Source organism: Suncus etruscus, chromosome 4, assembly GCF_024139225.1.
Source record: "Suncus etruscus isolate mSunEtr1 chromosome 4, mSunEtr1.pri.cur, whole genome shotgun sequence".
NCBI lineage: Eukaryota > Metazoa > Chordata > Mammalia > Eulipotyphla > Soricidae > Suncus > Suncus etruscus.
In genome coordinates this window covers 103,466,228-103,493,735 of record NC_064851.1, presented here as the reverse complement: position 1 = coordinate 103,493,735, position 27,508 = coordinate 103,466,228, and the positions used below count along the sequence as shown (strand labels likewise).

The 27,508-nt window shown below is 45.7% G+C and overlaps 2 protein-coding genes across 4 annotated transcripts in view; one reads left to right on the top strand and one right to left on the bottom strand.

The window, feature by feature from the left end:
• Nucleotides 1–122, bottom strand: part of INTS9 (integrator complex subunit 9) — a 53,901-nt gene extending 53,779 nt beyond the window's left edge. Inside the window, exon 1 of the mRNA XM_049771106.1 lies at nt 40–122. Coding sequence (XP_049627063.1) covers nt 40–48 — 9 coding nt within the window. The 5' untranslated portion in view covers nt 49–122. The remainder of the gene's footprint in view (nt 1–39) is intronic.
• Nucleotides 123–637: 515 nt separating this feature from the next.
• Nucleotides 638–27,508, top strand: part of HMBOX1 (homeobox containing 1) — a 165,199-nt gene continuing 138,328 nt past the window's right edge. For all 3 annotated transcript variants that reach the window (XM_049771122.1, XM_049771121.1, XM_049771120.1), the window contains exon 1: nt 638–882. The gene's annotated coding sequence lies outside the window, so the exon portion shown is untranslated. The remainder of the gene's footprint in view (nt 883–27,508) is intronic.

Sequence of the window (27,508 nt, the reverse complement as noted above, 5' to 3'; positions counted from 1 at the left end):
GCTGCACCATTGCCCTTTGACCTCGAAGGCGAGACTCACCAATTTCATACTGAACTTTTGGCTGTTCAATAGCAGTCACTGGACTCCTCCACCCCAGCCAGTGTCTTCCGGTTCAAGCTCCGCCCACCACCCCGAGAGCATCAAGGGACATGAAGTCCCCTTGCAGTGTTTCCCCCACCCCACCCCTCATTCCCTTCCCGGGGCATGCTGGAAAATGTAGTCAGCCTTCCATGCATGCTGGGAATTGTGGTTCCTTCTTTCTTTTTTTATTCCTCTCTTCCCTCTTTTCAAGACTCCTTCCGTTCGCTCTAATTCATCCCGGCTGCCCATTCCTTTCCTTCTGCTCTGCATGATATCATGTGCCCGCTGCAGCGAGGCTGCGCCCCGTGGGCCTCTGGGAGATGTAGTCCTCCCCGGCTCGGGCAAACCCTCCCCTAGCCCCGCCTCCCAGGGGAGGGCGCTCGGGCAAAGTGCCCGCTGGGAGTTGTAGTTCCGTGGGTCCTCCGGACGCCGAGTCCACCGCTTTTACTCCAGGGAGGCTGGAACTACAACTCCCAGGGCCGCGCCGCTGCAGCAGGTGGGAGCGGGGCTGTTGATATCAATATGGCGGTTGTCAGCCAGACAAAGACAGTCAGTCTGATGTGATTGAGACAAGGGAGGTTTTCAGGGGGGAGACCGGGAGATAGGGGCCTCCCCTCCCCCTTCTCCGCTTCCTGCGCCGGCCTCCAGCCCTCCCCAGTGCCCTCCCGACGGGCGCCCCCCGCGGAACACACCCCACCCCCGCCCGCCTTTCCCCTCCTCCCGGGCTCAGCCCTTCTTCGCCCTGGGACGCTGGGGAGGGGGCTGCGCCGGGCGGACCCCAACTCGGCCGGGATTTCCGAGGTGAGTCGAGCGGTGGGGGGGCGTCACTTCCGTCACTTCTCTCTCTGCACTTTTTTTGGGGGGGTCCTGGAGGGGGGAATCTGGAGAGAAAAGAAAGTGAGTGAGTGGGGCCGGCCCCCCCTCCGGCGAGCATGGCGGAAGCTGGGGGGCTTCCGAGGGGGTGACCCGGACCCGTGGTGGGGTGGGGTGGAGTGGGGTGGGGCGGCGGTGGTTGCTCCCCAACTCTTCTTTTCCGCCTCTCCCACCCCCCCACTCCGGGCGGAAGGCTGGACTCCGAGGGAGGTGGGGTCTGTCTGTTGTTTGGAGTTTGGGGGAGGTGGGGAAAACTGCGCGTTGAGGTTTGAGGGGTGCGCCGGGTCATGGGGGGGACTGCGTGTTTGGGGTCTAAAGTGCGTGACGTGAACGACTTGGGGGCTCGGCATGCGTGCGGGGGGGTGCGCGTGGCTTGGCGGCGACTGCAAGTTGGAGCGCCCGAGTGGGGGAGCTTGCGGGGGCTGAGCCTGGGTGGGGGACGCGGGTGGGAGCTCAGGGTATCGGACTTTGGGGGGTTATGGGGGGCTGGCGTGGAAGTGGCAACTCTCGGTCCGCTCGCCGGCTCCCGGGCCTGCTCTCTCCCCGCCCCCTTTGGGGGGTGCCTCCCCAGTCCTGGAATGACAACCGGGGGCTCCCCCGGGGTGGGCCGTGCGAGCGAGCAAAAAAGTGGTCCCTAATATGTCACGCCGGAACTGTATTGGGGTTACACGGTTTTTGGCTACTTGCAAAGGAGTCCTCCACTTTTCCCTCTCCCCCGTCTAGAACCCCCCCCCGAAACTGGAGGTACGGGGGTGAGGAGCGAGGACTCCCCCAGTTACAGAGATGCGACGCGCCTCTGCATGCATTGGGGGGGGCGTGGAGAGAGGGTCGGGGTGCTGACCTGTGCGCGCCTAAGGGAGTCTCCCAAGAGGAAGCGGGTGAGTGGCCGGGGTCGGGGTGGGAGCACTTCTTGTTGCTTGCACAGGCACAGTTCGTGGAGGTGGAGTGAGGGGAGGATTTGGGGAGTCTTTGAGGGCACCCGCAGGTCCACGCTGCATACCCCACCCTGTTGTGGGGCGCAGCACAGGACGCTCGGGCCCAAGGCTGGGGCACCCGGGAGCTTGCAAAGTTGAGTGTTCTGCCGAGATTTGCAGCCTCCGCTTACCCAGGTAGCTGTCAGGGGGTACTGGCCAAAAAAAAAAAAAAAAAAGTGGGGTGGCACGTCGGTGCATTTCCCGGGGACGTTTCGGGTTCTGAGGTTGGGAGGTAGAGAGACACCCCTCGCCTCCCCCATCCTTCTTCTCGAGCGCCTGTCCGCCCGCCCGCCCCGCCGCCTTCCTTCCTCGCCGGGGCTTTGCCCTTCCTGGAGCCGCGGGACCGCCTCTGCGTGCAGCAGCTTTGGGTCGGGCAGGCTGATGCCCTCCAAGGTCCGTCTGGTTTAAAATGCTGTCTTCCAGCCAAATGGACCAACGGACCGACACGCGTCTGTATTTTTTTTTTCCCTCGATGGTGCATTTTGATACCACAGGTCATGAATGATGCCACCAGGATGGCATCACTTGGCATTAGGTTTTCTTTGAAAAATTCCAGTTTTGATCAGACCCAGTTATTCCAAGTTGGGATCTTTGTTGAATTCTGTTGCCTCAGTCAAGTTTGGAATTTGTGATTTTTTTTTCTCCCCACCCCCCAAACCTGAGAGACATAAAGGATCACAACATCTCTGGTTTCTCAGTCTTTAATATTTAATAACCTGACGCCAGTAAGATGCTATATTTTCTGCTGCTTTCAGTTTGAAATTAAACTTTTTCCACCCAAATGGGATGGACTTGACTTTAAATAACTACTGGAATTGCCAGCAGTTCTGTCTTGACTGTTGAAATCTTTATATTTAGTTCTAAAGGAATCAGTTCTTAAGCCTATCTGTAAAATTTGCAAAGCACCTTATATTAAAAGTAAGTCATAAAGAGCCGAATGTAGAGCCCGGAGAGATAGCACAGCGGTGTTTGCCTTGCAATCAGCCGATCCAGGACCTAAGGTGGTTGGTTCAAATCCCGGTGTCCTATATGGTCCCCCATGCCTGCCAGGAGTTATTTCTGAGTAGACAGCCAGGAGTAACCCCAGCACCGCCGGGTGTGGCCCAAAAACCAAAAAAAAAAAAAAAAAAAAGAGCTGAATGTAATTTTATGATATTTTTTATCAGCTTTGATTTGAAATTTTTTTGCCATTTAGCCATTCACACAAGTAAACTTAAAAAAAAAAGCCTGAGATAACCTCTGCTTATAGTTAGTTTGACTTGAATAGAAAAATTATTGTTGTATCTATTAAATCTTTAGCATAGAATATCTACTATTGCCAAGTTCAGGCTTTAGTTTATGTATTTAGAATTTTCACAATTTATTTTTAACTATATATCTTAATCTGAAACATGGTTTGCCAAATCTCGAGAAAAAGCCTGCTAACTACATAATGGTTTATTTCTACAGTGTTAGAATCGAAAACATTCAGTTGTCATAAATAACCAATAATAATTTGAGAAGTGAAAATTTGAAGTGTTAAGAGGTAAAATTATTCTCCTTTACCCCAGATTCCCTCCACCCCCCCCAACACTGTGAAAATGCAAAGTTATTGGGAAAGCTTTCATTAAACTTTTCCTGACAAGTCGACTTGAAATCATTACAGTAAACCAAACATTTTCCTCGCATTCATCATTCATCAGGGCGGATTCTGTTGCATTTTAAGCACTGGGCATTAAAATGATGGAAAGCCTTTTCTGCAGGTTAAAGCATAAAACATTCTCCGCATGTGGAAGTCATATGGTTTATGAAAAAGCTGAACACCGGGGCATTGGTGCCTGTCCAGCTTTAAATTTTATCCCGTAACTGTGAACGACAGTTTTATTTTAACATGATTGCTTCTCAGAATGCTTGCCTGCATCAGTTCAAGTTGAACGTCCTAACCAGTTTTAACCAATCTGTTGCTAAAGGAGTGTACTGCCAGCAGTGAGCACTGGTTCTAGTTGAGAAGATGCGAGAGGAAGCCTTGGGGTGGGGTTGGGGTTGGGGGTGGAAGCAGCTTGATTTGAGTAGAAGGTTCTAGAAACATTCAGCAGAAACCCAGGGTTGATGCCACACTAATAGTGACCACAGCAATAGAAAGTTGCAATGTCACAATAGAGACAACTCAGGGCTGGTCAGTATACAACGTGCAATAATGGCAACAACAATAAATAAAGGCAGACCTTTTGGAGAAATGTGATGGTTGGATTTTGGATGGAGCTCAGTGTTGTTATGTCAGGTCCTGGGTGCCATTCCCCAGCCCGGAAAATTAAAAAAGATATTATTCATCAACTTATAATCAAAACAGAAAAAGTGCTTGTCATTTTTGTGGCAAGGATTGATTGGGATAGCATTGTTAGTTGTGCTTTTTTCTTTTTCTCTTTTTGTGCCACACCCGACAGTGCTCAGGGATTACTCCTGGCAGGTTCTGGGGACCCTGTGGGATGCTAGAGACTGTACCCAGGCCGGCTGCATGCAAGGCAAATGTCCTCCCTCCCCTCTGTGCTACCTTATTCCAGTCCCCACTCAGCCCCCTACTTTTTTTTTTTTTTTTTTTTTTGGTTTTTGGGCCACACCTGGCTGCGCTCAGGAGTTACTCCTAGCTATCTGCTCAGAAATAGCTCCTGGCAGGCACGGGGGTGGGGTGGGGTGTGAGGGATGGGGGTGGGGAGGGGAGACCATATGGGATGCTGGGATTCGAACCAACCACCTTAGGTTCTAGATCGTTTGCTTGCAAGGCAAATGCTACTGTGTTATCTCTCTGGCCCCCAGTCCCTTACTATTTTTTTTTGGGGGGGGGCACACCCGGTAACGCTCAGGGGTTACTCCTGGCTATGCACTCAGAAGTTGCTCCTGGCTTGGGGGACCATATGGGACGCCGGGGGATTGAACCGCATCTGTCCAAGGCTAGCGCAGGCAAAGCAGGCACCTTACCTCTAGCGCCACCGCCCGGGATACCAAACACCTTGGGAGATACTTAGGTAGATAGATAACTTCGGATTTTGTATGTTTAATCATATTTACATTGCTTTATGCTTCCATGTTTTCTATAAAATGACTTGCTCTTTTTCTTTTTCTGTTCATTTCCTTGCAGCTCTTTTTATTGTCTTCATATGCCAGTTTTTAAGCTTGCACTGTTTCTCTTGGGAATTGGAAAAGTATCTGAGGCTGTCATTTTTCATAAATGAAAGTAGACATTCTACTCAACTTTTTAAAATGAGACATTTCTAGGTATGCATGCAGGTACTCAGTGAAGTTCGTTTTGCAAACCAGCTTAATTTAGATTTTTTTTATTTTTTGAAGGCATTCAAGAAATTAATTGTATAACTCACTTGACTATTTGGTTCGATCTTTTCTCTAACCATTGGCTTTCACCTCTCAATTTAGTGAAAATTTAATTTCTAAAAACGTTCAGTGGACAGAAAGCATAGCTTGTATGTGTAGGAATCAGAGCCACAAGTAACAGACTAAATAATAGCTCACAGTCCTGTTGAAACTTCCTTCTCACAAATGAAAGGTAATGATAGTAAAATGTGACTCAGAATAAGGTTAAGTAAAATGAAATTTAGAGTCTCAGGGCTTCTCCCACACCCCTAGGGCCTTTTCTGGGTTAGTGTCCTATCTTTAAGTACTGAGTGAAATTTTTTTTTTCTTTCAAAAAACAATTTGAAATTTTTAGGTAGTCGGTCTATTTAAATATAATCCAGTGCTTTAGGTAAGTAGTTTTCTTGATCTTAGAGGAAAATGTTGGAAATTTGCTCTAACGTTTTCTTGGACACTTTCCAGGGGTATTTAGTTACCGGAAGGCCCTGACTCTCAGGTGTTGCTTTCCACCCTTCTGGGTGTGTGGGGCTGAAGTTGAACATGATTTTCCAGTAGCTATTATCATCTTAAACTGGAGTTTACAGTTTTTTGATTTGTGCTGTAAAATAGGGTTGTAGGTTTTTGGGTTTTTTTTGGGAGGGGGGTCTTGGCATTTGCAAATTAAAGAAGGAAAAAAAAAAGCTATGGGTTCTTCACATGTTTTGAAATCTCAAAACAGGTGGCTCCAAACTCATCATTAATAAGTGAAACAGTTCTAATGCCTTCAGAGATTGTCTGAAATTTAAGAGGAATGATTGCGATGTTTACTAAATTTGCTAAATTTCACATACTAAATTTATTTTGTTTTGTTTGTTTATTTGTTTGTTTTTGGACCACACCCGGTGACCTTCAAGGGTTATTCCTGGTTATAAGCTCAGAAATTGCTCCTGCTTGGGAGGACCATATGGGACGCCGGTGGATCAAATTGCGCTCCATCCTAGGCTAGCTTGGGCAAGGCAAATGCCTTACCACTTGCGCCACCATTCCGGCCCCTATTTTCTGTTTTTTATTTTTTCTTTATCTTTTTTATTTGGTGGGTGTTGGTTTTGGGCCATACTTGGCAATGTTCAAGGTTTACTCCTGGCTCTTCTTGGGGCCCTATCTGGGGTGTCAGGCATCAACCTAGGTTGGCAGCATGCAAGGGCAATGCTCGCTGTACCAGCACTTGAGCCCAAGCCTTTTTTCAGTCCTGTCCTGTGTGATTATCCGAGGCCTGCATGTGATTTATTGGGAAAGGAACAGATCCCTTTGCCATCTGCATATTAAACTGTTCCTGTGGAGTGGCAAGCAGCCGTCACCTGACTGTATTGTCACATTTGTCACAGCAGGGAAAGTTAGCTAATGTTACGACAAGGATGACTAAGGAATCTATCAGCTTTATGTGTTTGTTGGTAATGTAGTGATTTTATTATTTCCTTTCCTTCTAATTTTTTTTTTTGAGTGTTAGAGCCACACCCAGTGGTGATCAGTGATCCTCGCTCTGCACTTAAGTCACTCCTGAGAGTGCTCTGGGGATCCCCTATGGAATGTCAAGGATTGAACTTGGGTTGGCTGCATGCAAGGCAAATGCCCTCCCTGCTGCACTATGGCTTAGCCCCTAAAGTAGTAGTTTGTTCATTTATTTTTTATTTTTGGGCCATAACCAGCAGGCACACCCTAGATCTGTGCTTAGAAATTCCATATGGTGAGCTGGAAAGATAGCATGAAGGCAGGGTGTTTGCCTTGCATGCAGAAGGATGGTGGTTTGAATCTCAGCATCCTATGTGGTCCCCGTGCCTGCCAGGAATGATTTCTGAGCATAAAGCCAGGAGTAACCCCTGAGCTCTGTTGGGTATGATCAAAAAAAAAAAAGAAAAGAAAAGAAAAGAAAAAGAAATTCCATATGGTCCCCCAAGCCAGGAGCAATTTCTGAGCACACAGCCAGGAGTAACCCCTGAACATCACTGGGTGTGGCCCAAAAAACAAAAAAAAAGAAAAGAAGGAAGGAAGGAAGGAAGATGGAAGGAGTGAGTGAAGAAGGAAGGAAGGAAGAAAGAAAGAAAGAAATCACTCCTGGCAGACTCAGGGGAACCATATGGGATGCCAGGGATCAAACCAGGGTCCATCCCTGGTCAGCTGGGATGCAAAGCAAATACCCTACTGCTGAGCTATCACTCCTGCCCCTAAAATTTAAAAAATACTATCTGGTGGCTTGGGCCTTGGTGTCCTTCTCACTTCTCCAGACCAGTGTCCAATTGGTATTTTGTCCAGAGGTGTAGGGGTGGAGACGTAAATCTGCATGTGGTATCTGGGACTGAACCTGGGGCCTTGCACACAGCTAACCTTCCACCCTACCCTACCCCTACCCCCATACAACAACCTCTTAACTAATCTCTCTGCATTCAGGCATTCCCCCATCCCCCCCACCCCCCACCCGAAGAATTCTTATCTGCCACTGGAAGAATCTAGAATAGAATGGATATTTGATTGTCAGCTGGACGTTGCTGTGATTTTTCACTGGTTCCCCATCCTTTGATGTGACCCTAAACTCTCATTTTATTTTGTGGCTAAAGCCTTCCTTGCCTCTCGGCTCTTTTATTTTTATTTATTTATTTTTTTATTGTTTGTTTGTTTTTGGGCCACACCTGGCAGTGCCCAGGGTTTTCTCCTGGCTCTGTGCTCAGAAATTGCAATCGGCAGGCTCTGGGGACCATGTGGGTTGCCGGGGGATTGAACCAGGGGACCCTTGGTTTTTTAACTGTGCAATGAAGGGCCTTGGCTTCAGATTTTCTCCTTTCTACAATGAGGAAGGACTAGGCCTTCCTTAGCTAGCTTCAGTCAGGCCTGAAGGGATTTATTCACTGCTGTAGTTGTCTTTCATTTTGTAATAGGTATTATAAATTCGGGGCCCTCCCTTTCCTGGTCACCTGGGACACCAGGTTTTTGGTCTCAACCTTGCCAAATTCTCTGAGTATGGATACTGACAATTAAATGTTATTCTTGAGGGGTGCTTGCGTAAGTGGAGTAAGAGTAGTAAGTAAGTGAGTGAGTAAGTAAGTAAGTAAGTAAGTAAGTAAGTAAGTAAGTAAGTAAGTAAGTAAGTAAGTAAGTAGTAAGTAAGAGTAGTTGGGGATGAGGCTTGGGGACCAAATTACATGCTGGCATGTACAATGTCCTGGGTTTTACGTGGCACTATAGAGCAGTGGTGGCCCAGCAGCATAAGACACAAACAGTGGGGGCCCGGCATAAGACAGCTATTAGGGTTCTAGGACCCACATCCCAGACTCCCGGGCTTCACCAATATAGCCCTGAGGATCCCAAATGAAAGCTGGGGTCTCCCTGGAGGCCCCATATATAAACTACTGGCCTGCTTGACTGGGTAATGCTGGGGTAGGCCTGGACCCTTGAGCGTTGCTGGGAGGCTTCCCCCCACCCCCAAAATTGTGAGGCTTAGAACCTAATTGTTGTATAAAAGCAATAGTATGTTTTTGTTGCTCTGACTTTTTTATTCTGAATGGTACTCTTAGATTCCTGCTCAGGCTTTCACTGTATTGCTGCAATTTAATAATTCTCTTCCTGGGCCGGATTGATAGCACTGTGGGGAGGGCATTTACCTAGCATGCTGCCAACTTAGGTTTAATCCCTGACATCCCATATGGTCCCCCAAGGCTGCCAGGAATGACCCCTAAGCCTAGAGCCAGGTGTAACCCCTGAGCACCTTGCTCAGACCCCCAAAATTTTATTTTCTTTTTTCTGTTAATACATTTACAATTTTTGGATCTAGGTGATTTGGGAGAGGGGTTGGGTGTTGCAACGCTCAGGTTACTCCTGACTGTGCACTCAGAAATTGCTCTTGGCAGGCTCTGGGGACCATATGGGGTGCCAGGGATTGAACATGGTTTATCCTGGTTTGACCATTTTTTTTGGGGGGGGGGCACACCCAGCAGTGCTCAGGGGTTACTCCTGGCTGTCTGCTCAGAAATAGCTCCTGGCGGGCACGGGGGACCATGTGGGACACCAGGATTCGAACCAACCACCTTAGGTCCTGGATTGGCTGCTTGCAAGGCAAACACTGCTGTGCTATCTCTTCGGGCCCTTGACCATGTTTTAAGACAAATGTCCTACTCTCAGTCACTGTGCTATGTATGCCCTACTGTTGTGCTATTGCTGACCCGAAGTGATTTTTGTTTGTTACTCCTGGCTTTGCACTCAGAAATTGCTCCTGACTTGGGGGACCATATGGGACACTGGGAATCAACCAATGTCTGTCCTGGGTCAAGCCCTGTGCTAGGCAAACGCACTACTGCTTATGCCACCACGGGGGTGGGGGTGGGGTGGGGAGAGAACAAGTGACTTTTATTTTTTGCTGATAAAACTTTTCTTCTCTTTTGTTATCTTGTCTTCTCAGGTAATTGAAGCTATATTAACTTTCAGATTTTACTTTTCCACAAATTCAAATTCTCCTTCTGTTTTAGGTCAGCCAATGTATTTTCTTTTACATTGTTTGCAGCCTTTTAATTGTTGATTTGCATAACTTGGACACACATTTTTTCTTTTTCTTTTTTTTTTTTCCTCTTTATTTTGGTGTCATGTCTTGCACTTAATGGATCACTCCTGGTAGACTTGGGGGTTCTGACAATGGAACCCAGGTCTGCCTTGTGCAAGGCAAGTGCCCTCCCCGCTATAGTATCTCTGGCTTCAAACAAACATCTCTTCAAATTGCACACTAATGTTTATTTTCAGAAAACCTACCTGATTTTCTAGAGTGATACATGACATATATGTTGTGACGTAATCTCCGTCTCATTCCTCTTAAGGAGGAAACAGTGTCTTGCTAAACCTCCTTGGGTTGGGGGGATGAGAGGACGAGAGAGAGAGAGAGAGAGAGAGAGAGAGAGAGAGAGAGAGAGAGAGAGAGAGAGAGAGAGAGAGAGAGAGAGAGAGAGAGAGAGGGAGGGAGGGAGGGAGGGAGGGAGGGAGGGAGAGGGAGGGAGAGGGAGAGAGGGAGGGAGAGGGAGGGAGAGGGAGGGAGGGAGGGAGGGGAAGGGAGGGGAGGGGAGGGGAGAGGAGAGGAGGTAAAGAGAGAAGAGAGAGACCGTCGAGCACCCGCTGTGTATGCAGGAGACTGGGGTTGCCCCCTAGACCATGTGGTCCCGGAGCATCTCCAGGCTGACTCTAAGGACCAGGCTGGGAGTGCTCCCTGAAAACTGCTCCCTGAAAACTGCCAAGTTGCCCAAGCACCTTTTCCTCAAATAGGCTTTTTTGAGATCATTGTTTTGCATCCCCACCTGGCAGTGCTCTGGGCTTATTCCTCACTCTGCTCAGAAATCACTTATGGAAGGAGTTGGCAGATTATATCCGAAGCTGGAGATCAAATCCGGGTCAGCTGCATGCAATGCCAGGCTCACGCCCCCACATCCAGTCTGTCTGCCCTCCCACCTTGATTTATTTTTGTTTATTGTTTTGGGGCCACACCAGCGTTGCTCAGGGGTTACTCCTGTCTCTGCACTCAGAAATCACTCTTGTCAGGCTTGGGGGATTATATGGGATGCCAGGGATCAAACCCGGGTCCTTCCCGGGTCAGCATCATTCAAGCCCTGTGCTATCGCTCTGGCCCTTTTTTTTCCCCCTTTTTTCCTCCCCTCCCCTTTTTTTTTTTTTTTTTTTTTTTTTGGTTTTGTGGTTTTTGGGTCACACCTGGCAGCACTCAGGGGTTACTCTTGGGTCTACACTGAGAAATCACTCCTGGCACTTGGGGGACCATATGGGATGCCGGGCTTCAAACCACCATCCTTGTCCATGCAAGGTAAACACCCTACCTTCGTGCTATCTCTTCAGCCCATTTTTTTTTCTTTTTGTTTTTCTTTTTTTCTTTTTTTTTTCTTTTTGTTTTTCAGCCACACCCGTTTGATGCTCAGGGGTTACTCCTGGCTAAGCGCTCAGAAATTGCCCCTGGCTTGGGGGGACCATATGGGACACCGGGGGATCGAACCGTGGTCCTTCCTTAGCTAGCGTTTGCAAGACACCTTACCTCTAGCACCACCTCACCGGCCCCTTTTTTCTTATTTTTGATTTTTAAGCCACACCCGGCAGTGCTCAGGGTTTAATCCTGGCTCTGCATTCAGAAATCTCTTCTGGCAGGCTTGGGGGACCATATGGGATGCCGGGGATTGAACCAGGTCTGTTCTGGGCTGGCTGCATGCAAGGCAAAAGCACTACTGCTGTGTATTACTCCAGACACTTCCCGATTTCTTTTTTATTATTATTTTTCAAAAAGTTTTTTCTTTTGTTGATTTTTTTTTGATCACACCCAGTGGCAGTCAGGAGTTACTCCTGGCTTTGCACTTAGAAATCACTCCTAGCAGGCTCGGGGGACCATATGGATGTCAGGAATTGAACTGGGGTTTGTCCTATGTTTGCTGCGTGCAAGGCAAAAGCCTTACCACTGTGCTATTGCTCCAGCCCCTCCGATTTCTTTTGTGTGTTTGATTTTGGGCCTGGGGTCACTCCTGGCTATGAGCTCAGAAATCGTTCCTGGCTTGGGGGACCATATGGAACACCAGAGGATTGAGCCTGCGGTCTGTCGTAGGTTAGCGTGTGCAAGGCAAATGCCCTACCACTGCACCACCACTCCGCCCCCATATTTTAGAGATTGGTTTCATTGGTGTGAGGGATTGACCTTGCTGGATTCCCACGCCTCTTGCCTGGATACCACATGTATTTAATCAGTCTTGACTTTGAGTTTCATTTGATTTTTGATTTTGATTTGTGTTTTTGATTTTGGATGGTGTTTAGGAGCTGCTTCTGGCTTGGAGCTCAGGTCACTTCTAGAATTCCTTTGGGGGGCTTGAGGCCCCGGGAAAGGAACCCCAAGTTGCTGGGATCGATCCCAGTAAGGGATCGATCCTGGGGTTCATACGAAGCCAGGAGTGCAGCATGAAGGACTTTCCAAATCCCACATACGCTTTCTTTGGAGACATTTTCCCTTTACACACATAGAACCTCCCTCCTTGAAACGAAATCTGTTGAGCCATAGCTCCACTGTGCTGGTGTCCTGCGTGGGCTGTGGCCCTAGGTTCAGTCCCGCCCCTGCCCCGATAAATGCAACTCAGGTTTACTACAATGTCTCTGACACTCGATCTTCTCCACAGGAAGTAATTATTTCCTAAGCACGCAACGACTGTCCTTTCCAGTTCCAAATTTCAACTTGGAAATAAAGTATCTCGATTGACAACCCTCATGGAAGTGGCTTTATTTTTAGTGACCTTTGTAGGATTGCGAGGTGTCTGCTTTCTCATCTGCTAAGCAGAATTGAGGCTAATTAACAACATGTGTATGTGTGTGTTTATATATATTTGTTATGAAGTGAACTCCTGAGATGTCTGTTGTCTTGGTGGGGAGACTGTTTGGGCCACACCCACACACCTGAGTCTGCACTCAAGAATCACTCCTGGGTGCAGGAGACCCTATGGAAAGGCATTGAACCCAGGTTAGCTTCGTGCAAGACAAACACTCTACCTACTGGCTATCACTCGCCTTATTAAAAATTTCCATTAAAAAAATCAGAGGAGGGGCCAGAGCAGTAGCGCAGTGGTAGAGCATTTGCCCTGCACGTGGCTGACCCAGGACGGACCTGGGTTTGATCCCATCGTCCCATGTGGTCCCTCAAGCCAGGAGCGATTTCTGAGCATATAGCCAGGAGTAACCCCTGAGTGTCACCGGGTGTGGTCCAAAAACTCCCCAAAACAAAACAAAACAAAAATCGGAGGAATCTGATAAATTCATGGTTTCTGTGATGTGCTTTGTGCCAGAGAGGGCATTTAATAGAAATGGGTGAAAATACAGTTCCATGACTTTGCTTGGTCTTTGAGAAAGTTTTAGCAAAGTTAATGAGTTGCTGTGAGTTCTTGCCTTTAATTTTTTTTTCTTTTTGAATCTTTAAGGAAACTTTAAAGCAAATCAGTTAAAAGAGGTCCAGAGTGATCTCTAGAAGGAAAGGGGAACTAGATATTGTTCCGGTATCACAGACCCATCAAACAAGGCTGCTTGTAGGGCTAGTTATGTTGCCACCTTTTATCACTGCTATGACTTGTATGTTTCGAAATATGAGGCTGTGAAGGGCTAAAGAGACAGTACAGCGGGCAGGACAGGGTAAACCTGGATTCAGTCCCTGACACTGCATATGATCCCTTGAACCTTGCTATGAGTAATTCCTGAGCACAAAGCCAGGAGTTAGTCTGGAGCACTGCCAGGTGTGTGCTCCCCCCTAAAAAGCAATCAAAACAGAAATGACAGGGACCAGAGCAATAGCACAGTGGTAGGGCATTTGCCTTGCACATGGCCAATCCAGAATGGAGCCGGGTTCAAGTCCCAGTATCCCGTATGTCCCCCAATTTTGCCAGGAGCAACTTTTTTTTTTTTGTTTGTTTGTTTTTGGGTCACACCTGGCAGTGCTCAGGGGTTACTCCTAGCTGTCTGCTCAAAAATAGCTCCTAGCAGGCACGGGGGACCATATGGGACACCGGGATTCGAACCAACCACCTTTGGTCCTGGATCGGCTGCTTGCAAGGCAAACACCTCTGTGCTATCTCTCCGGGCCCGGGAGCAACTTTTGAGTGCAGCACTAGGAGTAACCCCTGGGTGCTGCTGGGTGGAACCCAAAAGCCAAAAAAAAAAGACAAATGAGACCATTAATCTCACAGGGGTCCTCAAACTTTTTAAACAGAGGGTCTGACTATAGTAAAAAAAAATTATGAACGAATTCTTATGCACACTGCATATATCTTATTTTGCAATGAAGAAACAAAACAGATACAAATACAGTCTGTGGCCCGCGGGCCATAGTTTGAGGACCACTGAGAAGTATATAGCTATCAAAGAGTTGGAGTCTGAAAACAAAACTTTAAACAGGTTTAGCAATATTATTTTTGGTTTTGGGGCTGCACCCTGCAGTGCTCAGGGGTTACTTCTGGCTCTGCTCAGAAATTGCTCCTGGAGTCAGAGAGATAGCATGGAGGTAGGGCGTTCGAATCCCAGCATCCCGTATGGTCCCCCCGAGCCTGCCACGAGCGATTTTGAGCATAGAGCCAGGAATAACCCCTGAATGCTGCTGGGTGTGGCCCAAACCTCCCCCCCCCCCCAAAAAAAAAGAAAGAAAAGAAAAAATAGATATTGCTCCTGGCAGGCTTGGGGGAAACATATGGGATAACAGCAGTCTAACCCGGGTCTGTCCCAGGTTGGCCTCGTGCAAGGCAAATACTTTATCGCTGTGCTATCATTCCAGCCTCAGCACTATTTTCAAATACATAATCAGAAATGATAAATCATGAGGACTTGAGACAACAATTTTATTTGTCAGAAATGATAATTTGTTTTGAAAAAGTAAATTACGGTTTATTTTCTTTACAGGAATGTGGTTACTGTTGATACTTCTTTTTTTTGGGGGGTGGTCACACCCGGCAGCATTCAGGGGTTATTCCTGGCTCTATGCTCAGAAATCGCTCCTGGGGACCATATGAGATGCCAAAATTCGAACCACCGTCCTTCTGCATGCAAGGCAAACGCTTTACCTCCATGCTCTCTGGCCCCACTGTTGATACTTATAATAAATCAGTATTTAGAAAACTTTTGGGCTATCTACAATTTCAGTTTCTTCTAGGGACTTTAGTGCTTTGTTTACATTTTGAAGGCTGGTCCTGGAGAAAAGTCCGCTTTTATATAAAGCGAATGCTTTTGGGGGGTCATTTATATGAAGAGGGACTTTTTAAGTAGTTAAGCCAGGCGCCCTAACACTTGACAAATCAAGGTGCGCTCGTGAAGAGACTCTGTTGGGTCCAAAGAAGAGTCCATTTAATCCTCTTCAAGGGTCAAATAATTTTCAGGAAATGGTTTGAATTTCCTCATATAATTTAGTGAGGTCAAACAAATCTCACTACAGATGACAAAGTAAGACTTTAGAATTGACCCAAGCTTAGGAAAAAACATGAAAAGACCCAGGAATGATTTCTCTCAAGATCTTAGTTGCTGAGACCAAAGGATATCCCTTGTCAATGAGGTTTTTCTTTTGCTTTTCTTATTTTGTAGACAACTATCTGTTTATTTGTTCCATTTTTGGACTCTTAGACTCTAAGACTTCTTAGAACTCACTCATTCCTATTTATTTTGTAAATAACAAGATGTTCTAGGCACTGAGAAAACTCTTAAAAATGTCTTTTGGGCAATTTCCCCACCTATCTTCTGTGCATTTCACCTGGGGATGGGACTTTGCTCTGTCCCTTCTGAAGAAGCCCTGGTGCTCTCCTGAGCTTGGAACTATCTTGCTTCCTCTCTCCGCTTTTTCTACAAAGAAACTGGTTTTGTTTCCAGAAAGAAAAAGGTCTTTTTTTCCTTGACAAGTTTCTGCAATAAACCAGGCAAAGACAAGACATTTGGGCCTGACTATATAGCAATGGCATATAGAAATTCAGATAGAGAGATTCCCTGTCATACCTTTTCCAGATCTGGCCACATGAGAATTTATATTCTGGGCCAGTCCACTGGCCCCTGGACATACCGTCTCCAATATCCAGAGCTCACCAGCATGTCAGGCTGGAAGCTTGCTATTGCCATATTGGTATTGAAACGTGCTTCGGGGCCACGTATCACATCTCCAAAGGTAAGTTCTGACAAGGTGAGCAAAAGCCAGACTGGAAATTTCAAAAGAAACACAAATCAACACAGGCAACAAAAGAATCAAAAACAGTTGGATCCCTGAACATATTCACAAGGGATCCTATTTATATAAAGGTGTCAAACAGTTGTAATTCCTGGGTAACAATAGTGGAAGGCAGAGAGAGGACCCCAACTTTCATGCAAAAGAATTGCTTGAAACATATTAAAATTTTAGTTGTCTTTATCCCAAATTGTACTAGATCTTAGAAGGGCTCAAAATAAATGTCCTGTTTTTAAGCCTTCAGGGTACTTTGAATTGATGTATCTGAGAACATGTTGGGAAATGCACAATCTAGAATAAAACCCTTTGAGAACCTGTTGTGTGCTTGGGTTTATGGCAGAGTGTATGGTAATTTCCAGTACCCGTGTGTAATTGGGCATGTTTCTTTCCTGCCTATCTGTCCTCTGTTGTTGGTTGTCAGCTGTGCCATGGGTACATTTTAATTAAGCATGACTCTTAAATGTGACCCTTGATGACTTATGTGCCAAACATCTAGTCTTCATGATTCTCTTAAACTCATTGTTTTTAGATGTTTGTATTTGGGGGGGGTGTTCTGGTTTTGGGGTCACAGCCAGCAGTGCTCAAAGGTTACTCCTGGTGGGCTCAGGGGACCCTTTGGGATGCTGGGGATCAAACCCAGGTTGGCCGCATGCAAGGCAAGCTGGCTATGGATATGGCTCTGGGTTCAAATGTTTATATTTTTGAATATCCCCTCTCACACCTCTTCTTTCTGCATCTCCTGAGCACTAGATTTTTCCCACCTTTTGTACTTCAGTCATCTCTTGAACCTTTGTCCTCACAAATTAATTCTTTAGCTATTTTTTAGGGAGAAGTTGTTCTGTCATTCCAGTGTCTTAATTAGTTCTAGAATATTGAATTGGTTCAGAACACGAATTTAGGAACCAGACAGTTTCAGTAGGTGTAAATCCAGCACCCGTGGCTTTGAGTCTTTGCAAAGTCTGTCTCAGAAGATTCTCTAACTCTGAATCAGAATTATCAGGTCATTGTGTCGTGTGAGGCACTGTTGTAAAGAGCCAAAGTTAGCAGATTCTAATCAGAGTTAGAATCTGAAGGAGCAGATGAGGGCACCCTTCAAATAAATATTTTGAGGCATCACTTTCCATGCTGTAAAGCCCCGAGTTTAATCCCCTAGTATCACTAAGTGTGGCTGCCAGACAAACCAGAAACTCTCCTACTACCATATTTTCCGGCATATAATACGACTCCCTAATTTTACAGTTAAAACATAGGTTTAGGCCTATATTTGCTATATAAGACAGAACATTCCTGTGCTGCAACAGTATGTACCACAGTAATCCAATCATAATAAGCAAAGGTTCAAAGGTATACTGTAATAGACTTCTCTGACTCTGGCCAATCTGAGCAGGCTTTTTGCAGTGTAGATTCGGGTCCAGAACATTGTCTAATTTGCATGCATCAAAAGCCTGCTTCGATTGGCTGAGTCAGAGAGGCGGTCCGAGCAGCCTTGCAGTGATTGGTGCAGGATTGAATTGGAAAATTCGTTTTGTGGCAATATCCAGACGATTTTCATTTAGTGGCATATCGAAACGTTTTCAGGATATATTGGCATATAAGACGACCCCAATTTTTGTTTGACATTTTTTCGTTTCAAAAGTCGTCTTATATGCCAGAAAATACCGTAGTTATCCTGTTATCCTGGAAATAGTTATCCTGGAAATAATTCCAGAGTATTCCCCTTTAGAATACCCCTTTAGAATTTAGATTCCCCTTTAGAATTCCCCTTTAGAATCTTTAGGGTTTGTTTGGGGTTATAACTGGTGATCTTGGTGGGGGGCTCTTCCTAGCTTTGGATTTGGGGAGTCACTTTCAGAGATGCTCAGGGGCCCGGTATTGACTATGAGCCCTTTCTGCTCTCCCTGGCCCTGGACAAACTGGCATTCTGCTTTACATGTAACTCTTCCCTGGCAAGATGTTTTTTTTTTTTTTTTTTTTTTGGTTTGTTTTTGGGTCACACCTGCTGATGTTCAAGGATTACTCCTGATATGTGCTCAGAAATCACTCCTGGTTTGGTGGACCATATGGGACACTGGGGGATCAAACTGAGGTCCATCCTAGGTCAGCTGCGTGCAAGGTAGTGCAAGGTAAACACCCTACTGTTGTGCCACCACTCCAGCCCCTGCTGTTCTTTTTTTTTTTTCCTTTTTGAGTCACATCCAGTGATGCTCAGGGGTTACTCCTGGCTATGCGCTCAGAAATCGCTCCTGGCTTGGGGGACCATATGGGACACCGGGGATTGAACCGTAGTTTGTCCTAGGTTAGCGCTTTACTGCTTGCGCCACCCCCTGCTGTCCTTGACCCTTGAAAGTTCTTTGTCTTTCTTGAGTCTCCTTTTCTGGACCCTTATTTGCATTTGATGCAAACGCATGTTTCCATCTTAGTTTAGATTCCTTCTTTGAGGCTTCTCTGTCCATCTCTCTCATTTTGGAGCGCCTGAAAGGGTTGAAGCTCTTTCTGTCACAACCTTTAAGTACTACAAATATTTTGCTTGCTTGAAATTTTGGCCACAGCCAAGATATTCAGGGTTTTCTCTGTTTCTGGATTTAGAGACTACTTTTTGGGGCTGCTCAGGGGTACATCTGAGGTGTCAGGGATGGAATCCAGGTTTGTATGTGCAGGACATAAGCCCTACCTGCTGTACTGTCTCCTGGGTCTCCTAAAGCAGTTTGGACAAGTAAAGCATATTATAATAGCCCCTCCACATATATCTAGAAGTGTTCATAATTTCCAAAACAAATTCTATGTTTTTTTTTACCTTTCCATTCATTTCTTTCCTCCAGCTCCTCAATTTCTGCTCTTTCTCTTGCTTCTGCATCTTCAGTTGTCACCCCCAGTCCAGAGAGAACCCCAACAGTGAACCTGGCCTTCCCACCTCTCTCTCAGCCAGTCCACAATGCACAATGATATTAGAACATTTTCATTCCTTTCTGGGGTCTTTTGAGAAGTTACTTTTAACTTCGCTTGATTTGTGTTCTTTTTTTTTTTTTTTTTTTATTTTTTGGGTCACACCCTCAGTGCTCAGGGGTTACTCTTGGCTCTATGCTCAGAAATCCCTACTGGCAGGCTCAGGGGACTATATGGGATGCCAGGATTTGAACCACCATCCTTCTCCATGCAAGGCAAATGCCTTACCTCCAGGCTATCTCTCCAGCCCCTTGATTTGTGTTCTATTCTGGCTTTAGGGTGGGGCAAAGGGAGGGGGATGTCACATCCTGAGGTGCATGCTCAGGCTTACTCCTGGATCTGTGCCCAGAGGTCACTTTGGCCTGGGTACCTTATTCAGTGCTCAAGATTGAATTAGGGCTGGGCTAAGTGCAAACAAGGTAAGTGCCTTAAACACTGTAGTATCTCTCAGGCCCAAATAACCAATTTGTATTTGGTTTTCTTTTGTAGTTGGGGTTTTGTGGCCACACATGGTGGTGCTTAGGGGTTATTTTTGACACTGAGCTCAGGAATCACTCCGAGGGGGACCCTATGGGATATCAGGGATGGAACCTGGCTCCGATGTGTGCTAGGCAAATGCCCTTCCTGCTATGCTATCCCTCTGACTTCTCTGCCTTTCATGTCTAGACTGTGTCTGCTTTCTTTTCAGGAAGGAAGCCCTACATATAAAACTTGTACTCATGATTCTGGCCTAAAGTTTTATTTTCTCATACAAGGGTCCCTCCTGGATACTCAGTTCCAGAACATTTTGGTAGAAAACCATTAATTGAGCCTTTGCACCTTCTTTGTCATAGAAGTCTTTCGTATTTTGGTGACTTAGCCCATAATTCCATGCTTGTCAGAAAAATTGCCATGAAGGGTGAGGGAACAGACCAGCCTGCGCTTGGCTGGCACTGTAGCAGGTGTGAGAAGGAACCTCCATGTATACTGGCAGTTTGTTGGGGAAAGGCGGTCATGGAAGTGGTTGGATGAGTGGAATGGGCCAAGAACTGGGAGCAGTCAGGAGCAGAAAGGTGTTTTTTCTTTTTCTTTTCTTTTTTCTTTTTTTTTTTTTTTTTTTGGTTTTTGGGTCACACCCGGCAGCGCTCAGGGGTTACTCCTGGCTCTACGCTCAGAAATCGCTCCTGGCAGGCTCAGGGGACCATATGGGATGCCAGGATTCGAACCACCATCCTTCTGCATGCAAGGCAAACACCTTACCTCCATGCTATCTCTCTGGCCCCAGGTGTTTTTTCTTAAAAAGACCATTTCTTAAAGCAGTTGATCTTCCTTCACCCAGCAAACCAGTCCTCTCCTTTCCCTACCCTGCCCCATGTATCACAGGAAACAAAAACAAACAGAAAAGTATAAGAAAATGTTATATAACAATTGAGTTTGTGTGTGCTTGTATGTTTGTGCTGCCCAACTTGGTGGAATATTTGAGATATGAAGAGGGGCTGACATGGTTCACATCTTGATTATATGTGCTTTGGTCTGGGGTTTCAGTGATCAATGGGTATTTTGGGTAATCAGGAAGCTTGAAGTTTAAAATATTATTTGTTGTGGGGCCAGAGTGTTAGCACAGTGGGGAGGATGCTTGCCTTGCTCGCAGCCATCCCAGGGTTGATCCTGGAATCCCACAGGGTCCACGGAGCCTGCCAGGAGTGATTCATGAGTGCAGAGCCAGGAGTATCCCTTGAGCACTAATACCAGGTGTGACATAAAAACAAACAAATAAAAAAACCAAATATTTGTTATTAGGTATGTTTAGTCAGATACTTGTGCTTCTCCACACAGTGTGGAATGTCTGCACAAAACCCTCTGTAAATCATATGCTGACACTTTATTATTTTTTTTTTGGTTTTTGGGCCACACCCGGCGTTGCTCAGGGCTTACTCCTGGCTGTCTGCTCAGAAGTAGCTCCTGGCAGGCACGGGGGACCATATGGGACACCGGGATTCGAACCAACCACCTTTGGTCCTGGATTGGCTGCTTGCAAGGCAAACGCCGCTGTGCTATCTCTCCGGGCCCCGTGCTGAAACTTTAAAAAGATACAAAGAATAGAAAAGGAGAAACAAAAACATTTATACTTCTTTAAAATTTAAACCTAGGGCTAAAGGGATACTATAGCAGGTCAGGTAATGTAGGTTTCCTTATCCTCTGATGATGCAGGTTCAGTTTTTGGCACCGCATAGGATCTCCCAGGAATGACACCTGACCCCTCAGCAGGGCCAGATTGGGGCACAAATACCAAAAATAAATAAATAAATAACCAGTAACCTAGATTTCTGTATAAAGATCTGATTTTAACCTATCTCTACAATTTTTGTATTACCAGCACCTTTTCAGCTCTGATTATTCTATGAATTTTCATAAAAAATGCATAATTTTAGCTACATAGACTGCAGGCTGACTCATCACCTATTAAAAATGGCGTCACTTAGAATTTAATCAGAGATTAATCAGAGAAATCCAGGAATTGGCATGTCAGATATGCTCCCTAATTTATCTAGTAACCAACACCCAGTGGAGAAATAGATAGATTGCCTATTCTCAGAGCCAGAGAGGATTAAACCCAGTGAGCAGAAGATTGTTAAAGTTGTTAATTACTACTTGCTAGTCGGGGGAAATGTGGTACTTTGTCTTAATGATGGTGATTTCTGGATCCAGAGAGACTGGAAGAGAAGCCTAAGAGACTAGGTTAGGTTAATCTAAGGTGTTAGGTTAACTCTAAGTGTGTGTGTGTGTGTGTGTGTGTGTGTGTGTGTGTGTGTGTGTGTGTGTGTGTGTGTGTGTGTGTGTGTGTGTGTCCGTCCGTCCTCCCTGCTATGGAGCTCTTGGTCTCCCACATGTTAGGCAGGTGCTCTACCCAAATTGAACTTACCTCCCTAGTCAAACATCACATTCGCATTTCATTTTGGGCTACCATGTGCATGATCTGAGATAGTTTTGGAAGTTTTCTGCCTTTGTGTGTGTGGTCGTCACATTTCCCAGCATTGTTTGTAGAAGATGATCTACTCTTGGCTCCTTTCTTGTAACTTTATTGTCCAACTCTTTGAGGAACTATTTCTAGGTTCTCAGTTCTATACTTCTATTCCACGTCTGTGCTTTTGTTTGTGCTGTTGCTGTGTATTACCATTAAAGTCAGACTGGTGTGACTGACATCTGGGTTTTGTTTTGTTTTTTGGTTTTGGGGTCACATCTGGTGGCACTCAGGTATTACTCCTAGCTCTGTGCTCAGAAATCACTCCTGGCAGGCTCGGGGGACCCTGTGGGATGCTGTGGATCAAACCCAGGTTGGCTGCGTGCAAGGCAAACGTCCTACTCACTATGCTGTCGCTCCTGCCTCTAGGGTTGTGTGTGTGTATGTGTGTGTTGTGTGTGTGTGTGTGTGTGTGTGTGTGTGTGAGTGTGAGTATGTGTTGGCTGGCATCTGATTTTTCTTAAGGATTGCTTTGGTTCTTCAGGTTTGTTGGAGGGGTCCATGTTTGGGGTCCAGCATTTTCTGTGTGGAGAGAGGTTGGGAGATACAGGCCTGGCATTTGGCTCTGTCTGCCAGGAAAATGGTTCAAGTCCACTGGCTTTACAGTCTTCCAAATGTTGTTTTCTGGAATTTTACATATATAAAAATTAATCTGGGTATTGTCATAAGAAAGCCTTTTCCTGTTGATGGTCCCTCATCATCTCTTCCCTTACCCTGTTGATGGTCCTTCTTCACCTCATCCCTTACACTGTTTAAAGTTTTCTTTGTTTGTTTTTGGTCATACGTGGTAGTGCTCAGGGGTTACTCCTGGCTCTTCACTCAGAAATCGCTCCTGGCAGGCTCGGGGGACCATATGGGGTGCTGGGATTCGAACCACTGTCCTTCTGCATGCAAGGCAAACTAGCTACCTCCATGCTTTCTCTCTGGCCCATACACTGTTTAAAGTTTTTCCATCATCTTAGAGACTCTTCTGTGACTTGTTCTTTTCCAAGAAGTTCACCTTTCTCTGGGTGGGGCCTTGGATATCTGCATCTGGGTGGTTGCCTCAGTTGCTCCACTACAAAGAGCTTAGGGTTTGCCTGTTAGAGGAGCGTGGTCTGCATGCCTTTGGAATACTTCAGAGCTGGGCAATCTCTTAAGCTTCATTGTTCCTCAAAAGTACATTCCTTCTAAAGGGCTGGAGCAATAGCACAGAGTATAGGGCATGTGCTTTTGCATGCGGTTGACCAGGTTCAATCTTCGGCATCCCATAGATCCCCTGCCATGCCAGGAGCAATTTCTGTGCGCAGAGTAACTGAGCGCTGCCTGGTGTGGCGCAAAAACTAAAAAAAAACTAAAAAAAAAAAAGTATTCCCAAAGGGCCAGAGAGAGAGAGAGAGAGAGCGTTTGCCTTGCATGCAGCAGATTCAGGATGGACACTAGTTTGAATCCCTGCATCCTGTATGGTCCCCATGTCTGCCAGGAGAGATCTCTGTGGGAAGAGCCAGGAGTAAACCCCTGAGCACCATGTGATCAAAGAACAAAAACAAAAAAAGTATTCCCCTATCTTATCTGCCTGCAACAGAACAGAATCATTTAAGAAAGATAATTTAGGGGCTGAAGAGATAGCATGGAGGTAAGGCGTTTGCCTTTCATGCAGAAGGACGGTGGTTTGAATCCCAGCATCCCACATGGTCCCACATGCCTGCCAGGGGCGATTTTCTGAGCATAGAGCCAAGAGTAACCCATGAGCACTGCCGGGTGTGACCCAAAAACAAACAAATAAACAAAAGTTTTTTGGGGCCGGGCGGTGGCGCTGGAGGTAAAGTGCCTGCCTTACCTGCGCTAGCCTAGGAGACGGACCGCGGTTCGATCCCCCGGCGTCCCATATGGTCCCCCAAGCCAGGAGCGACTTCTGAGCGCATAGCCAGGAGTAACCCCTGAGCGTTACCGGGTGTGGCCCAAAAACCAAAAAAAAAAAAAAAAAAAAAAAGAAAGATAATTTAGGGTTTGCCTTGCATACTGCCCACCCTGGACGGATTCAGGTTCGATCCTCAGCATCCCATATGGTCCCCTGAACCTACAGGAGCGAATTTTGAGCACAGAGCCAGGAGTAACCCCTGATTGCTGCTGGGTAACCCCCCAAAATGAAAATAAATAAATAAAATACTTACAAATTTTAATGTCTTTGAAAGATTGTGAGTTTTAGAGTAGTGCAATTTATTTAGTAAAGTTTTATGTTTAGGAACTTAAGAATAAGATCTAAGATCTAATATATTACATATCAAAGAATGAGTAATATTACATTTAGCCTTTTAAATAATAAGCTAAAGAAGAAAACATTAAGTCCCAACAAAATGATCTTTTCCTACAATTTTTCTGGTAGGTAGTGCATATCCAGCAGTGCTCAGAGTTGACTCCTGTTTCTGAGCTCAGGGATCACTCCTGGAAGTGCTCAGGACCATGGGAATTAAACCCCAAACAGCTGTATGCAAGACAAGTACCTTCCTCATTGTACTGTCACTCTGGCTATCATTTTCTCCTACATTTAATAGTAGAAATACAAAGGTATTGCTTTTGGGAGCAGCCAATATTTTTTTATTTTTATTTATTATTTATTTTTGGATTTTGGGTCACACCCAGCAGTGCCCAGGGGTTACTTCTGGCCCTATGCTCAGAAATTGCCCCTGGCAGGCACAGGGGACCATATGGGATGTCAGGATTCGAACCACTGTCCTTCTGCATGAAAGGCAAACACCTTACCTCCATGCTATCTCTCTGGCCCCAGGGAGCAGCTAATATTTGGAAACAGACCTCACTCTGCTTTTTTCATGGAGAGTAGGTTGTAGCCTGCAGCCTTGCAACCAACATAAGCAGTCAACCTTCACATATGACGGGCAGGGACACCAGTTTTACATATCTCTCGAAGTAGGGAGTCGAGACTGTTGAAACTTGTAAATGAAAATGTGGTTTTCTTTTCAGTGTGTTCTATTTTTCTCTAAGTTACAATAAGACCCTGCTTTTTTGCTTAGAATTTATCCTACTTTATTTGAAAACAGTATTATACTCCTAATTATCATCCTGGAAATGAAGTAACTTATAAAAACCAGCAAGCACATTATAAACATTGTGAGTAAGGTGAAAACTCTGCAAACAAAATGTTTGTAGAGCATACTTGTGTGGATTTTGTTTTTTTTTCTGGCCACACCCAGTGACGCTCAGGGGTTACTCCTGGCTGAGCACTCAGAAATCGTTCCTGGCTTGGGGGACCATATGGGATGTGGGTGTATTGAACCGTGGTTTATCCTAGGTTCGTGCGCAAGGCAGACACCTCACTACTTGCACCACTGCTCCAGCCTCTATACTTGTGTTTTTTAAAAACTGTGATTGGGGCTGGAGCAGTAGCAGTAGCACAGCAGTACAGCGTTTTCCTTGCATGCGGTTGACCTGGGACGGACTTGGGTTCAATTCCCGGCATCCTATATGGTCCCCACGTCTGCCAAGAGCTATTTCTGAGTACAGAGCCAGGAGTAATCTCTTAGTGCTGCCCTGTGTGTCCCCAAAACAAAGGACCATAGAAGAAATAACACCATGTGAAGAGGGTGAAGAGTGAAGCACAAGGATACGTTCAGCTGCAAAATCACAAAAATTTGTGGCAGCTAATGAACTGTAAAGAAAATTAAATCATTATGTATCTGAAAAATCCAAACTTGGGCAAGCTTCTGGCAGAAGTCATTATACAATGTACAAGATGGGTATTTTTGTTTGCTTGTTTTTGGGCTACACCCTTACTCCTGGCTTTATAGTCTTGGCAGTGTTTGGGGGACCATATGGGATGCCAGAAATCGGACTTGGGTCGGCCATATGCGAGGCAAACACCCTCCCTGCTGTATTCTCACTCCAGCCCCAAGATACTGTTTTGGTATGTTACGTTTGTGTTTTATTTTTCTTTGCATTTAGCTCCATCTAGTAAAAAAGATATAATGCTAGTTGAATCTCTAAGTTTAAATAGTCTAGTATAACTGTATTGTAAAAAGATAAAAAGAAAACATGGAATTATTTGTAATATCTGTATGTCCCAAATACTGCCATTTAAACATGTAATCTGTAAAAGTTAAAATGAGATAAGTGATACTTTTTGGTAGTATTTCTTCCCCTGTGCTAAATCTCAAAATTGTTACATTTTCTGCAGTTGGCACCACCCACGTGTTCAGGATCCAACGGCCACACATCGCTGGTGGCTTCTGTACTTTTTTTTTAAACTTTCTGTTTTATTTTTCTTTGGGGGAGGAAGGATGTACAACTGGCAAGCATAACTCCTGGTCTAGCACTTGGGGTAAGCCATGTGATGTTGGGGAACCAAATCCATTTCTTGATACAAAGCATGTCTTGTACCCCTCTGCCTTTTCTCATTGCTGCCTCCCTTTTTCCTCCATGTCTCATACTCTCTATACACCTGCTGTATCAGGGAGAGCACTCAGGACAGAGTCCAGTTATCTTTTTTTTTTTTTCCTTAATTTAGGCATCACAATCTACATGAATATTCCAGACCAGGAGTCCTCAAACTTTTTAAACAGGGGGCCACTTCACTGTCCTTCAGACCATTGGAGGGTCTGACTATAGTCAAAACTTATGAACGAATTCTTATGCACACTGCATATATCTTATTTTGCAATCAAGAAACAAAACAGATACAAATACAATATGTGGCCCGCGGGCCATAGTTTGAGGACCACTGTTCCAGACAAACAGTGGCCTGACACCACACAGCAGTGTTTACCGTCCTTTCCTGCCTCCCCGCCTCCCTCACTTGGCAGATTTTGCAGCTAGTCAGACCTCAAGGTCTGGTTCCATTCATTTGTTACTCCTTTGGGCGCCCCTTGGTATTCCTCCCGCCCCCAAGGAACTTTCTGTTCTCTGTCGCTGACCAGTTTCACAGCACGAGGCTCTAGTTTCAATCACTCAGCATCGAGTTGTGTGATTTCATATTAGAGTCCAGTCCTCTGATCTACTCACTCCTCTGTTTCCGATTCTGGGGTTATGTCTGAAGCTTGACCACTATGCCTGGGACACTAGGAAATGGGGGTACAGTTCCTCAGATTCTTGGGATGAATCCAGAGAAGAAAGAAGCTGCCAAGTCAGAAGGAAGCTTATTAACTAATGCTACCGTTGTTTGTTTTCGGGCTGTGCTCAGGGCTTATTCCTGGCTCTCCACTCTGGGATTACAACTGGCAGGCTTAGGGCACCCTATTAGATGCTTGGAATCAAAGCCATTTTGATTGAGTGCAAGGGAAACACTTGCACGGGAAACGTCTCCCTACCCACTGTGGCATCTGTCTGGTCCCTCTGTTCATGATTTCTGAAGAAGCAGCCATAGTGTTTTTTGTTTGTTTGTTTGTTTTTAATAGAGGTTTTCTTGCCTGCAGTGGGGAGTTTTCCTTTCCCCTTTTTTCTTCCCTGCTAGCTCTAGTCACTTCCCAATCTTTTTTTAATTTTTTTTTTAATTTTGATTTTTTGGGCCACACCTGTTTGATGCTCAGGGGTTACTCCTGGCTAAGCGCTCAGAAATTGCCCCTGGCCTGG